The sequence below is a fragment of the Echinops telfairi genome, unplaced genomic scaffold (assembly GCF_000313985.2).
Source record: "Echinops telfairi isolate 266 unplaced genomic scaffold, ASM31398v2 ScPeMD7_2291;HRSCAF=2852, whole genome shotgun sequence".
NCBI lineage: Eukaryota > Metazoa > Chordata > Mammalia > Afrosoricida > Tenrecidae > Echinops > Echinops telfairi.
In genome coordinates, this window is record NW_022106189.1 from 30,070,605 (window position 1) to 30,085,780 (window position 15,176).

At 40.5% G+C, this 15,176-nt stretch overlaps 1 protein-coding gene across 1 annotated transcript in view; it reads left to right on the plus strand.

The window, feature by feature from the left end:
* CBFB (core-binding factor subunit beta) overlaps positions 1–15,176 on the plus strand; it is a 52,901-nt gene extending 37,725 nt beyond the window's left edge. The window contains exon 5 of the mRNA XM_045293911.1: positions 12,774–15,176. Within this exon, the coding sequence (XP_045149846.1) occupies positions 12,774–12,796 (23 nt within the window). The 3' untranslated portion in view covers positions 12,797–15,176. The remainder of the gene's footprint in view (positions 1–12,773) is intronic.

A 15,176-nucleotide genomic window follows, 5' to 3' on the forward strand; every position in this document is an offset into this window, starting at 1 on the left:
GATGGCAACATGTGTACAAATGTGCTTGATAAAATTGATGTATGGATTTTTAAAAACCATTTTATTATGGACTTGCACAACTCATCACAATCCATCCATACATCCATTGTGTCAAGCCCATTTGTACATCTGTTGCCATCATCATTCTCAAAACATTTGCTTTCTACTTGAGCCTTTGCTATCATCTCCTCATATGGATTATTATAAGAGCTGTAAGAGCCCTCAATAAAATGATTTATTAAAATAAAATAAATAAGGGGGGAAAGTACCTTCTAGGTTAAATGATAAAACCCCAGGAGCCCTTCCAAGTGCATACCTAATTACAACCCTCTCCTTCCCCTCAGAATTAATCATTATCCCGTTTTTTGCAGTCACTTTTATATGTTTTTATAATTTTCTTACCCATGAGTTCCGTCTTCGACACTGAAGACCCTTGCCCCATTTTGATGGCTTCTCTTGACTTGGAGATTACTTTTTTTTCCTACACACAAGTATATACTCTGTTTTAAATAGACCTGTCGTAAAAATTAATAATGTATACATAGGACTGTTCAGAAATATAAATTCTGTACGAAATGTATGCAAGTAAAACAAAACTAGACTAACAACTAAAGATACTGTTCAACATCATTATATCATGTGCTTCAAGTTTATAACATAGTAAAATAGAAAAAGTTAGCACAAACACTTAACAGTCACAAGGAATGATATATGTTTATGGTATATGAGAGTAAGTAGAAAAGCATTTTTACAAAATCATGTTGTTGCTGCTAGGTACAGTCCAATTGATTCCAACTCTATAGCAACTCTGTGTCCAACAGAACAAACACCACCCTGTCCTTGCACCGTCCTCACAATTGTTCTTATGTCTGAGCCCATTATTGCAGCCCCGGTGTCAGTCCATCTGGTCAAGGGCTTCCTCTTTGTCACTTTCCCTCCACTCTACCAAGCATGACGTCCTGCTCCAGGAGCTGGTCTCTCCTTATACATGAAGTCTCACCAGCCTTGCCTCTAAGAACAGTCTGGCTGTACTTTTTCCAGGACAGATTTGTTTGTTCTTATGGCTGTCTGTGGTATTTTGAGTATTCTTTATCAGCAGCATAATTCAAATGCATCAATTCTTCTTTGGTCTTCCTTATTCAATGTCTAACTTTCACATGCATAGGAGGCAATTAAAAGTACCATGATGTCAAGAATATAAAAGTGTGAAGCTGTTTTTAAAAAGTTTTTTTTCTGACATGCAATTCACACTTAATATAATTTAATAGCTCATCATGAAGCTTTTGTTTCTTGGCACATCACCTAAGCCTGTACACTTCTAAAGGCAGTGTTTGTTTCCCCTCTAACCCAGAAAACTTTGTACTCTGATTTACACTGCGTCAAAATGGAAGTTTTGAACTCAAGTCGTGTTCTTTTTAAATTTCTTTTAAGTTTGCAGAACAAAAAAAAAGTCTGAAAGTAAGATCAGGGCTGTAGGGGTTGGAGTAAGGTTTTCCAACACATTCTCTTAAAATGGCCCGTACTACCTTTACGATGAACAGATGCCTTGTCAAGATGGAGAATATCTCCTCTGTGCAACCTTACTGGCCTTTTTCTCACCAATACAGTTTTCTTTTCTCTAAGAGCTTCTTTCTAGTAAGCCCCAGGGATGGTCTTGTGTCCTTCAAGAAAATTTTTATCAAGACCCCTTTGTATTCCCAAATAATACCTATTGTATTATTGTGATACCAAGTGTCATAATTGCCATACCGTCTGAGTGGATCTCTCTGCCTTGAATTTACGTGGCTCAGCAGATCCCCCTCAGAAGCCATTGTTAACTGAACCATCTTTTGAAGACCCCTCCCTAAGGGACTGAGAAGTGTATTTCTGAGAGAACTTGTATGTATGGTCATAGACATGTTGAAACTTTCATTGTTTGGAATAAATTCCTAAGTCTGTAACTTGAACCTTAGTACCAATACTTTTTAGTCACTGGAATATCAGTAAACAATAACTCTCAGTCATTGTAAAAACCAATGTTACATAATACAGAAAACTGTGTTGTTGTTTTTTAAAGCACAAGTGTATATGTATTATACTGATACCAAAATTTCGGTGTGTGAAGAAAGAGAGTAGTTCCCGGACCAGACTCTGGAGCTAGACAGCTGATCTGACTGGCTGTCATTGACTGTTGTCACCTGACTGAGGCAATTTATTTCATCTGACTAAGTTTTCTCATCTATAAAGTAGGAGTAATGTTAATGTCACTTCCTCCAGTTCCTGAGGATTGAATGAGGAAATACAGGAGTAAAGGCTGACTAGGTGTCAGCTATTCTTACTGTATCTTTTAATGACTGGTTGATCCCTTGTCAGTGCATTGATTTATCCCATAGGCTGCCATGTGGTAGAACAGCTGAGGATGTACCCAAGAATACTTTGTCACTAAGAGAAAAGGACAGGAAAGACATAGACCATGTATTTATTGTCTTTGCAGCTTTCATAGTTAGGGGGGTCAGATTCCCCACCCCATTTTCTTTCAGAATGCTTGTATCTATAACCTGGAGGCCTTTTTAAATGTACAGTAGGCATTTATTTATCTTACACCTCAATCTTTTTGCTCATTCTGTTTTGCTTGACCTAGAAAGGTACTTTTCCGCTTGCTCATCACAGTCCAGCCTCAGTATTAATTTGCTGAGTCCTTCTCCAACCTCCTTAGCCATTGCCCATATGGACACTTCTCTGCCCCATACTTTATTGTAAACCCCATGAGATGGCGACCCTGATTTTGTGCTGCACATTACACACCACAGTATTTTATGCATTGTCCATGAGAGATCTCCAAAAAGCAGATTCTCTCTTGCCTGTCTGAAAACTAGCGTTACAGAATAGCCTGCAGATTAAAGCAATAAGAATGTTAAAGGAGAGGACAGACAACCGAAAAGTGGGTGAAGGGAGACGTCGGCCAGGGCAAGATATGACAAAATAACAATTTATAAATTAATCAAGGGCTCTTGAGGGAGTGGGTAACGGAGAGGGTGGGGAAAAGTGAGGACCTAATGTGGGAGGGGGGGCGGGGGGGCCTTAGGAGATGTTTTGAGAATGATGAGGGTGGTAAATGTACAAAGCGCTTTACACAGTTGATGTATGTATGGATTGTGATAAGAGTTGTATGAGCCCCTAATAAAATGATTTTAAAAAAAGAATGTTAAAGGGCTCTGAAAAGATCCTAAATATCTATATTAAATTGTTAAACCAGATTGAATTTTTGGTTTATATTTACTAGCAAACCCCAACTCTTTGTGCTAGATTCTGTACTACCAGCCTACTGCACAAGTCCATTCTGCCACACTAACCCCTGTGAGACAAAATAGAATTGGCCTAAGGGCTCCTGGAAATCTTTACAGAAGCAAATTTCCATATCTTTCTCCAGAGGAATGACTGGTGGATTTGAAAGGCCAACCCTACAGTTCGCATCTGTTTCACCACTGCACCACTAGGGCACCAGATTCTATCGTCTTATAGAAACACACTGCCATTGGGGTGATGCCTACTCATTGCAACCCTATGGGGCAGAGTAGAAAACTCTGTAGAGACCCTGAGCTTTCTCCTGTGCAGTAGCTGGTGGGTTTAAACTGCTGATCATACAGGTTAGTAGCCCAACACATAACCCACTAATAGAGATCTATGTTAGTGGCTGGGAAAGACGTTGGTGGAAATGAATGGTTTCTACCCTTCAGCAGCTTTGAATCTTACAGAAGATAGATGGATGGATGTAAACAGACGACCAGAGGCTGAAAAGAGGGCTGTGGTATTGAAGGGGGAAAGCGCTTGAGTCTGCCTCTGTGCGGGGGATTCACAGAGCATCCACTTGCAGGCTTGTGAAGGACGAGGGGAAGTTTGCCAGCTGAGCAAGTTGGGGCGAGCACTTCAGTCAGAGGAACAGTGTATGTGGAGACAGGAGCCCAGAACTTGCTGTGGTAGAGAACTGCATGTTGACAGTCTTTGGAGCAAGTTATAACAGTGTCTCTAAATCAATGTAAGACTAGGTTCCAAAAAGTACTCTTTAGCTGTATTATATTTGAAGAATGAGTTTTTGGCAATGAGACATTATTTAGGAAGTTTTTTTTTTTCTTCTTTTAAAAATTTATTTTTTTGTTTTAATAAAAGTTTCAGATTAACTTAAGCTAAGGTTTCTGTTTCCTAAATTGTAAGCTTGATTGATTTAACTTGAGGATAATGTTCTTTGAAGGAAAACAACTGTGAGAATTTGTATATTAACAAATAAGGTGACTGAGAAAGGGATCAGGCCCCATCGCTCCGAGGGACTGTTTCTGGTTTCTATGCCTGCTCTACCAACTTGCCCATCGTTCTTAAGCCTCAGTTTCCTCTCTCAAATTGTGTGAAAACTAAATGATCAATGCTTGTAAAGCCCTTAGGATAGTGTTTGGAATGTGTAAGTCTGCAGTAAGCGATAGCTCTCAAGTACTATGCCAGCACTAAAAGCTCTCCCGAAGCGCTGGCTCCAGCTAATTGAATTGTCTGCTAACAGTCTATCCTTTAGTTCTCTAAAAGGCAGCAGGGCATTCTCTCTGCATTAGGACTGAGAGCATAGAGACCACATTGCATTTTCATCAATGATTTAAGATCCGGTAGCCCCCACAGATAATAAGTGAAGACATCAGTTCTGTGAAGCACTGTCATCCAGAGGATTGGGCCAGGCCTGGGCCCACATGCGGGTTGTGTGGTATTTGGCACTTGGGTGTGTATACTTTGCTTTTTCATTTTTTTCTTTTTAATCCATACTTAATTTCTAATGTTGGCTTATTTTCTGGCAACCTAATTCCATTTTCCTAAAAGAAGAATATTGGGGGAACTGTTACTTTACCTTTGTAATTTACACATCTTAAGAGGCATGGCACAGCTAATCTTATTTTTCCAGCTGAGGTAACTGAGACCCTCAGAATGATGAATTGACTTGCTTTCTTTCAAATCATTGGTTAAAGGAAGGAAGCACAGTGTACAGCATACTTCCCTATGTTTTAAAAGCCACCACCCCCCAGTCCCCCAATGTGCATGCTAGCACTGGGAATTTATTTCCACACTGCCTGTAAAGATGATTAAGCTGAAAAATAAAATGTGCCACAAGAGGTTTTGCCTGTAAAAGAAAAAGCTGAGGCAGAAAAGAATAATAACGATTTCAGTGGGTGGTCCTGGTGCCTGACTGGAGCTTAGCGCCAAGGAATAGTGGTCACCGTGGGCGGCCCAACCCCAGTAAATGGTCCTTGGGAGCCTGAGTTCCTGGCAGCACTGAGACATAGGACATCTGCCCCCAGCTGGATCACCCCATAGGCCTCTAGCCCTGCCTTACCCTACCCAGCGTGTCATAGTGGTGGCCAGGAGCCTTCTATGTACCAGTAAGGTCACGAACAGTAGGACACCAAATTCCAAGAGGTGGGTGGTGGCAAGAGTTTTTATTTTCACTAATGTCCTAAACCTGAAATCAATTAGTAAGCTCCTCCAAATGAAATATTTTCATTTCACCAACTGTGTCAAATGTAGATAGTGTCCAATCCATTATTCACTGTAGAATTTAGTTATTTTATTTTGCTGACTAAGTGAAAAATGATATGTCACGAGCATGCTTTTTTTAAACCTTTCAGAGGTAATGGCAGACTACCACTAATTTGGCAAGTGATAGGTCTCCAAGGAGCCCTGTTTATTTCAGCCACGAGCCCTGGAAGCATAGTAGTTATGAGCATTCGCCTGCTAACTGAAAGGTCAGCAGTTCAAAACCACCATCCACTCCACCAAAGAAAGACAAGGCTTTCTATTAACGTAAAGAGTTCCTGTCTCAGAAACCCACGGGGGCAGTTCTACCCTGCCCTTGTAGGGGCACCATGAGTTGGAAACCACTTTTATGGCCAGGAGTTTGGTTGTGGAGTTTTATTTCCGCAATCTTGACCAGAATTGTGCATTTAGTGTGAAGGAAGAGTGAAGAAGATTCTTCAGCTTGCCATCTGTATTTGCCGCCGTGTTGTCCTTTTTATATGATCCTGCGTTTGAAGTCTTGATCAGAATCCTGATGGAGAAAATAAATAAGCAGTACCATTCTGGGTGAAGTAGTGTCCTGCTTTTTCTGGGTCTCTCTGGGGCCCCTGGAATGCTTTCAGGGAATCCTCTAGCTAGCCATAATTTTAGGGGGCCTTTGCTGTCGTGGAATGAGCACAGAGTTTATAATCACAGGGCTCTAGATTTGAATCCCAGCATTACTACTGGTCAGGTGACACTTGGAAGTTGTAGATCCTCTGTGACCCTTGCCTGAAAAAAGGGTTAACACCCAACCCTTGTGAGTTGCTGTCTAGCGTCCCACTTGGTAGGTGCAGCTTAGAAGTGGGGCTCAGCAGCAGCTTGTTACCTCCTGCTCTCTCTTCCACCCAGAGACTCACCGTCTGCCAGGATGTGGGGGGACATGTTTTCACCTTAATCGTGGAGAGCCCAGGACACGGTTTTGCCGAGATTGTTGTGTGTTCTTTGTTTTTTTAACATCCAGCAGAGGATTTTGAACTTTTCGTAGTTGGAAACAAGGTAGTAGTCGCCCTGGGAGAGGAGAGTTTAAGAGGATGAGTCCCCGGTTCTGGTAGTGGTCTTAATCTGAGGACTAGTTAGAGAGGTGATGTCACTTGTGAAAATTCATTATCATTGTTCACTCAATGATTGGTTTGCTCTTCTATACAAAGGGGCTTCCAAAAGTTGGTGGGAAAATTCTTTTTTTTTTCCTTTGGGGGGGTGAATTCTATGATATTTTCTTTCTATTTTTCCCACTAACTTTTCAAAGCCCCTGGGGACTGGTGGCACTGTTGGGTAAGCATTGGAGGGCTAACTGCAAGGTGACAACCTTTCAAACCCCCCGGCTGCCCCATGGGTCAAAGATGAGGCTGTCTGTTCCCCTAAAGATGTACATACAGCCTTGGAAAGCCCACATGGGGTTCTGTGAGTTGGAATTGACTAAGTGCAGTGAGGTTTTGTCTGGGTTCCATGGCTTTAATAAAAAGGTAAGACTTTGAGAATGATGATGGCAACATATATACAAATGTGCTTGACACAATTGATGTATGTATGGATTGTGATAAGAGTTGTATGAGCCCCTAATAAAATGATTTTTAAAAAATAAAATAAAAAGGTAAGACTTTTAAAAGAAAATTATCTCAGACATCATTCCATGAAATGACCTGTTTTGTGCCACACAAAACAAGGCCTCTGCTGCCTGACAATCTGTCTGTTTGAAAACCTCTTCCTCAGGCACTCTCTTCAGTTACACATCCCAGCGGCTGTCATTCAGATGTTGGTTTGTCTGAACAAGATTGATTTGAGGATGATGAGAGCTAGTGCTCTGATCATAGCTGACGTGGAGATAGCATTTTGTCACCTGTTTGATACCTGCTCATACAGCATCTCGGTATCTACGGATTGCCTTTGACTGATTGGCTCCTTAACCCAAACTATAACAAACTGTTGGCTCATGTGAGTGATTTTCACTCTTGTTATCTTGAGAATGCTTTTCGTTTGGTTAGGCTATAAAGTGTTTGCAAGCAAGTGATGGTCTTTAATGTCAGAATGGGTAAGTCGTGGCTTTTCTGCTAGTAATTTTCATTCAAATCACAGGAACATTTTATGTGAAGATGAATTGGAAATTAAAACAGGCACAAGGTTTTATGTGGGTTTTGCTTTTGTGTTTTTTAACCTCCCATTTGTGTGGTCCAAGAAAAGGGGGGAGCGGGGAGCAACTCAGCATCTATTTGTTTTAAGTTCCCACAGCCTTCAGGTTTCAAACCAGTTAACTATACTAACACCCATTTTGAGTACGAGCAAAGTCAGCATAAGAACATATCTGTGCTGGCCGCTCTGTGGTGGGTCCCATGGGTCAGGGCAGCAGAGGAGCGTGAACTGGGAATGTGGACTCGAGCTGCAGTAAAGAGAATAACTCACTGCCATAGCGACCACCATATGGAGCAAGACAGCGCTGTTTCAGTGGGTTTCCGAGACTGTAACTCTTTTGGGGAGTAGAAAGCCTCATCTTTCTTCCGCCCAGTGGCTGGTAATTTTGAACTGCCAACCTTATGGTTAGCCACTCAACGTGTAACTGCTAGGGCTCCCTGAAGAGTGACAGAGGAGGACTTCCAGAGCGCATAGTTAAGGGAGTCTTGGTGTGCTCTGCACCATAAGAAATAGGAGTTTTACTGAAAACATTTTTGTCTTAACCTTGCTTTAATTTGTAAAGATTATTATCAACAGGATGCAGTGATTGTTACTACTTGAAAAGAGTAGACGAGATAAATTAGAAAGTGATAAGCAACTCTTAGCAACCTCTGCTTAAATGTTTAGTGTGTGCCAGATCAGATACCCTAAAAGTATTTGTTTCATACTAAATCTTACATACTCATGTAAGGAGTGTCTCCATTTTGAGGAACTAAGGCTGAGAGAGGATCGGAGTCTTAATTTAAGGTCATATAACTAAAATGGTAAGCCTTCCTGGGTCCAAATCAAAGCTATAGCTTATTTCCCCTATCTTTTTCTTTGGAAATGTTACTTTATGTGTTACAGTTCTCCAGAGAACTGTGTCTGTGTGTGTGTAAAGAGAGACATTTGAAGGAACTGGTTCATGAGTTTGTGGGAACTGAAAATTCGAAATGTATAGGCCAGGTGGCTGACTGGAAGTCCTTGCAAAATGTCTGCAACAGAGCTGAGCCAGGATTATTTTTTCCTCAAGAGGATAGTTTTGCTGTTAAGATCTTCAAATCATTAAATAAGGCCAACCCACTTATGAAAGATAGTCTGCTCTACTTAAAATCAGCTAATTGTACATGTTAATCACATATAAATGTCTTTGAACAGCATCTGCACCTGAACAGAGAACTGGGCAGCATGGCATACCCATGTTGACAGAAGATTAACTACCATACCTATAAAGTTGCTTGAGGGTGGTGCATGCTCTGTAAGAACTTAGGTATTGGGTTTTGTTTTGGTTTTTTATTCCATACTCTACCCCCCTCCCCGCTGCCTGGGAGGTCTTTTTTGGGGGGGAGAGGGGTTATATTAAGCAGTGAAGTTTCTATTTTCATTTTCTCTCTTTTTTTCAGATCATTTTATTGGGGGCTCATGCAACTCTTGTCACAATCCATACATACATCCATTGTGTCAAGCACATTTGTACAATTGTTATCATCATCATTCTCAAAACATTTGCTTTCTACTTGAGCTCTTGGTATCAGCTCCTCATTTTTCCCCTCCCTCCCCACTCCCTGGAACTAGGTATTTTTTGTATGCCTGTTGGACCAGCTCTTACAGTCTACTGATCTGACAAGTGTTTGTAATTGTGTACAGACTGTTTTCACCTTTTTGAAATTAGTTTTGGGAAAGAGATTTTTTTATTAGCTTCTTTTCTTACAATATTAGGACTTAAAATATCTGCCTGTGTCTCCTTTGGCCTTAGTAATGGGGGGTGGCATATAGCGATGAGTCTGAAAGCTGATACTAATGCTATTTCTGAAGTAAGCATGCATTGTTCAGTTGTTCTGACTGCCAACTTACTATGATGACCTTAGGGACATCACTTCCGCCCTCATCTGTAAATGACCTTTGGACCAGGTCTCTGAAGGCCTTTGCTGCTCTAAACATCAGATGTAAAGTGATGAGCGCAATATATAGACTTGGTGCTTGCTCAGTAAATCATGGCTATTTGTAGGTAGTAGGGCGTTTTTCCATCAAAATATTTTAACTTTGCCTTGGTGACCTGAATAATAGTAGAGTGGAAATCAACCAAGCTCTTTTGCATCACTGGCCAGCCCCACGCTTGGTTCTGGCAGAGCCCTGGCCCAAGGGGTTGCCTGCTGAGGGCGCTGCCCTCCTCTTTTGGAGTTGTCTCCTGACTGCCTCTAGAGCCCAATTTGTTGGGTCTCTGGGGGGCAGTCTACTGACTGAGAGAAAACAGACAACTGGTAGTAAGAAGACTGGAGTAATCTTCTATAAATATTGAAAACGTGTGTTCTGAAGTCAGGCGCCTGAGCATCTGCTTTATGTTAAAAGCTTGTGCTGAAATAACTGCTAGTAAATAGGTTAGACTCCAGGGCCCTCTTGGGTCGACTGAGGAGAAAGGAACTACACCTGACAGACCCGTGTTCTCTTAGAAGCATCTAGTCCAGGGCATTTCTTTGCCACCACTTCACTTCACTTCAGCTTATTAATAAACTAAGAGTATTTCATCCGAAATGTCCATCCTCTGTCAGAAAGCAGTTCTTCTCATGGCCCCATCCAGTTGCTGAATCCCAGCCCTAGGGAAACCGCCTTTTCCCTGACCTTGAATCCGCTTTTGTGTTTTTCTCCATCCTGTGACCGCGTCCTAACCCCAGCTCTTTCTCCCCTCTTCTCCCATTCATCCTCTAGCTTCCCTTTTCCTCTCCCTGACCCTACATCCCCCGCCATCTTGTCTGTGCAGCAGAAACAGAAATGTCAAGCTCAAATACGCAGCAACACGCCTCTATGCCTGGGCTCCATGCTGTTGCCAAATAGACAACTGTAAATAGAGCCATGACTACTCAGAGCCATGACCGGTCAGTCAGGAAACTCCAGCTCCTGATGACCTTCTGGTCACTCATTGTGGAGTCACCGCATTCTTGTTAAAGCAATGTGAAAATTGTTCAGATCGGCAAGACAAAAGCTACAGAATAGTAGTGATGGGTTAGTCTTGGTTTATAAATATATAATTAGGATTGATTTTTCTCAGTGTTTCCTCGTGGCTCAGCCACTTTCTAACCTCCATTGACTGAAAGCAGATGCGTGTATCACCATCACTGGCATTTCAGAATTGATCTGTCCTGTACCACAGGTAGCCCTGGTTCTGTGTGCAACTAAAATTGGCTTCCTGGTGCAGATGACTCCCTCTCATAGCTCACAGTCTGTGGTCCTACTGCATCACTCCGACCTGCCTATTCACTAAAAATAATGTGCCGGAATTTAGTCCATGTACATTCTGCTTAATGCAAAAAAGAACCAATCTGCAGGAGAACTGTATCAAAATTTAGAAGATTAAAAAGTTGTGTTGAATTTTAGTTGATCTGTTTGAAAGTGAATCAAGTAATTGCCGTTTTTATTTCAACCATACAACCTTCTTGACCAGGGGTCCTCACACTACAGCCTGCTGGCCACATGCGGCTCGCTGAGGACATTTATCCAGCCCGGCAGGTGTTTTTGCCCCGTTTTGTTTTTTACTTCAAAATAAGATACGTGCAGTGTGCATAGGAATTTGTTCATAGGGTTTTTTTTTAACTACTGTATAGTCTGGCCCTCCAATGGGTCTGAGGGACAGTGGACTGACCCCCTGTTTAAAAAGTCTGAGGACCCCTACTCTTGACAAGGGTGACCTAGCTGGAGCTTCTGACCAAACTGGATTTTAACGAAGAACTAGTAGGACCCCTGGTAGGGCAGTGGTTAAGAGCTCAGCTTCTCGGCAAAAGGCCAGCAGTTTGAATCCACCAGCCACTCCCAAAAAGGAGAAGGTGGCAGTCAGTCTACAGAGCGGTTCTATACTGTTCCTAACAGGCACAGAGTCAGAATCAACCCCATGACTGCAGAGGGGCAGGTTCAGAGTACAAGTGTGACTTGTTGAAATCATTTCTTAAAGAGCAGGCATGGTCTTTTCACACAACTGTTTTAGATGTTAAGAATTTTAATCGGAATGTGATTTTGTTGTTGTTGTTAAGTTTGTTTCCAAAACTTGACATTGACAGTGGAGAAGCCATCAGTCACTGGTGATCCTTAACATACTACATGTAGCTAAATGGAATATTTCGGATTCTTACCCTAAGGGGTTTGCTGAGTCAGAATGAAGACTCCACGGTGATGGGTTGTTGTTTTGCTTTTATACACTGTATGTTAGTTGGTAGCTGTTCACTGTTAACTATTTTGCCATAAGCATTTTAAATAAGAATGTTCATTCTAAAGTGAATTTTGAACTCGTGTTTATAACTGTCAAGCCTCTTGGTTCTTAAGTCGTGTTGGAAAGAGACTTCTTTTGTATGTACCAAGGACTCTCTTTTATACTTCTAGCTTTACTTTGGAGACACTTTACTGTCTTGAGGTAGATATTTCTGGTAAAAACTCAGTTGGCTTAAAAAAAACAAACTACTAAATCAGCAGAGACGGAAATCAGAGTGACATGGCAATTCACTAGCACATTTCTCTGTGATTCAGTGGCTTTATAAAATGGGGATAAATAATAGCACCTGTGCCACAGATTGTTGGGAGGAATTAAACCGTTCATCCATAGAAAGTACTTATAAGAGTGCCTAGCACATAGTGGGTACCCAATACATAGCAGCTGCCCCCCACCTTTAGCAGTTTTACTGACATATAACTCATATACCATACAATTTCATAGTTTAAACATATTTAAAAGAGTTGCGCACTCATCACCACAATCCATTTTAGACACCAGCTATTTCTAAAAAGGAAAGATTGCTACTAAGGTGATAAGCTAATAAGTCTGATATGTTCAAATTCTTTATACATAATATAAATTTATGGTCATGAATGTAAAATATGGTAAGTATTTTTTGTTTTTACGGGAAGTGGCAAAAACTTCATGATTTAATTGTTCTATTGTCTCTTACAATGTGGTGATTCTGGTTAATCAATTTATTTATTTTTAATGTTATATGTTGCTGTATCTTGTATTTGCGTGTATCGTGTTTTAATTTCAAGACACATTCTGATACCACATTTTTATTCTTTCATTGCAGGCAAGAAGACAACAAGACCCTAGTCCTGGCTCTAATTTAGGTGGGGATGACCTCAAACTTGGGTAGTTAGCAGCACGGCACATGTGCCGCTCATCTTCACATAGACGTGGCTTCTAGCTGGTAGAAATAATTGATTACAAGACCAGAAACTGTGATAACTGGAGGTACTGGGGTCTCTTTTCCTAACCTGCGGCAGTAACAGTCATCACAAACTGCCATGGTTTTGCACTATGATTATAATACCTGCATTTCTGATATTTTAAGCATGTAGCCAGTAATATTTTGAAATTTTTTTCTATGCAAGCTTAATTTGTTGGCATTATTTTAGTAAATTGAGACTACCCATTTGTAAAGCCCCCCCCCCCTTTTTTTTTCTTCATCATAATTTAAAAGTTCATGTCATTTAAAATCAGGTCAAGAACTTAACATTTGTATCAGAGGGACTTTTGTTTCCCGAAACCAGTTGTTCTCAGTTTTGTTTTATTTTGTGTTTTACTTTCAGCTGCATTTTCAATAGGCAATCTGGAATTGATTGGTCTCTTTCCCCATTTCCTTTTGTGTTCCTGTAGACCATGGCATTTTAGAACTGCTGATGTGACTGCATTATTTACAAGCTAAAAACAAGTAGCACAGAGCTGTCTGCCACAGCCTTCTAACACAGAGTTTACAGTTGTTAAAGTTGCAGTATCCTTTTAAATACTAGCGTCAGCACCCTGTTTCCTTTTTGAGCAAAAGTTTGGTTTATTACCGGTAACGCTAATCTGCACCAGATCTGTTTGAGATTGTTCTGTAATCATGAGTTTGAATGGAGATACTCTCCACAGACAATACTATCCTACTGAAATGACTAAAGAAGTCACAGACTGGCTTCTGCTTTATTCAGGGATATATTTTTTTTAAATCTTAAATCAGCCATAAAGGGATACTGGAGCTTCTTCCTGTGTGTAGCAGCATATTAAACTGGAGGCAGTCATCTATCAGCTACAAGGGTAATACTGTATTCAATCATGTCTCAGATAGCTGCTGTTCTGTGTATTTTATATTGCATGCTTTTGTAAAAAAAAACACAAAAACAATGCTAGGTGATAAAAGATTAGTCTTAAAAGAGAAAACTCATCTGTGCAGAAAGTACACTTTCTTCCATTTATTTTGGAAACAAAAACCGTTCACAGCTATATAGTGTTCTAAAAAAGACTATTAGTAGTACCTTTTGAGAGGAATTAGTGTAAGAGTTGTTTTTTGTTTGTTTTTTAATCAGTTCAGTATCAAATTGAGTGTAACTTTTTTTATTTGTTTGTTTAAATACAGAACTGGAAAAAAGTGCCAAGTCATATGGCACCTTACAAATATTTTCCATGGTCATATTCATTAATTGTTACATTTCTGACTTTTTGCAAAAATGTATTTTAGCGTAATGGAATGGCATTATTTTAAACTGACGCGGTCAGTCTGGGTGAGTCATGGCGTGTAGAACTATGTCATAGTCTAGGTTGATGAGGGAACCCCGACTTTCATTGTACACAGGTCTAAGAATCCCTAACGGAAGCCTCTCTCTCAGAATCAAATAGCTCTTATATATTGGAGTCGCGCATGGTAAGGAGTGTGCTTAAATCGCCATAAACAATCATCGGTTATAAGGTCATGCTGATCTTCCCTGTCCGAGGACTCTGGATGGATGGGTTGGTATTTGGTGGTGTGCGCTCCCATGTTTACACACTCAGTGCCCTAACTTCCCCTGAGGAAATTGCCTTTTAAGTGGTCCTTACAGTGGTGGTTTACAGTTACTTTATCACAGGGCTCTTTGGCTTTTAACTTCGGCACTTACCTTTTTTTTTTTTTTTAATAACAAAATGATGATGGTACCTTTTTCTCTGTTGCTTCTAGCTAAGTAAGGGCTTTCAGGTCACCAGTAAATAACATCAACTGTTATTACATTTCAACGTTGCCATCTTTATGTAAATACTGAATTTTTTCCCCTTTTGGTCATTTAACACTGCTGCTTCTGCCTGTCTTAATGCTGGCATTAAGAACATGAGCCCTTTTCTTCCAGTAGCGCAGGCTTTATGAATTACTTTTTATTAAGTTATTTGATGCAGTTTGATTTTTCACAGCTTCTATTTAAACGAAATTACAGCATTGCATCATCTTTTCTAAATTCATGTCAATTGAAACTTGCCTTAAGCTACCAGATTGCTTTTGCCACCATTATCCATACTGTGTGTTGTATGTTTAATTTACTTCCACAATAAACTTCTGTGTAGTGAAAACAAGGGTCTTGCTCTTTATTGACACAATCCAACAACTTCTGTTCTAGTTCCACTTATGGTAGAAAGAAAAGTTGATGTGTGTCCGTGGTTCTTTCATTCTGCTGTGTAATCTCTGAATTAAAAAATCGAAATGACA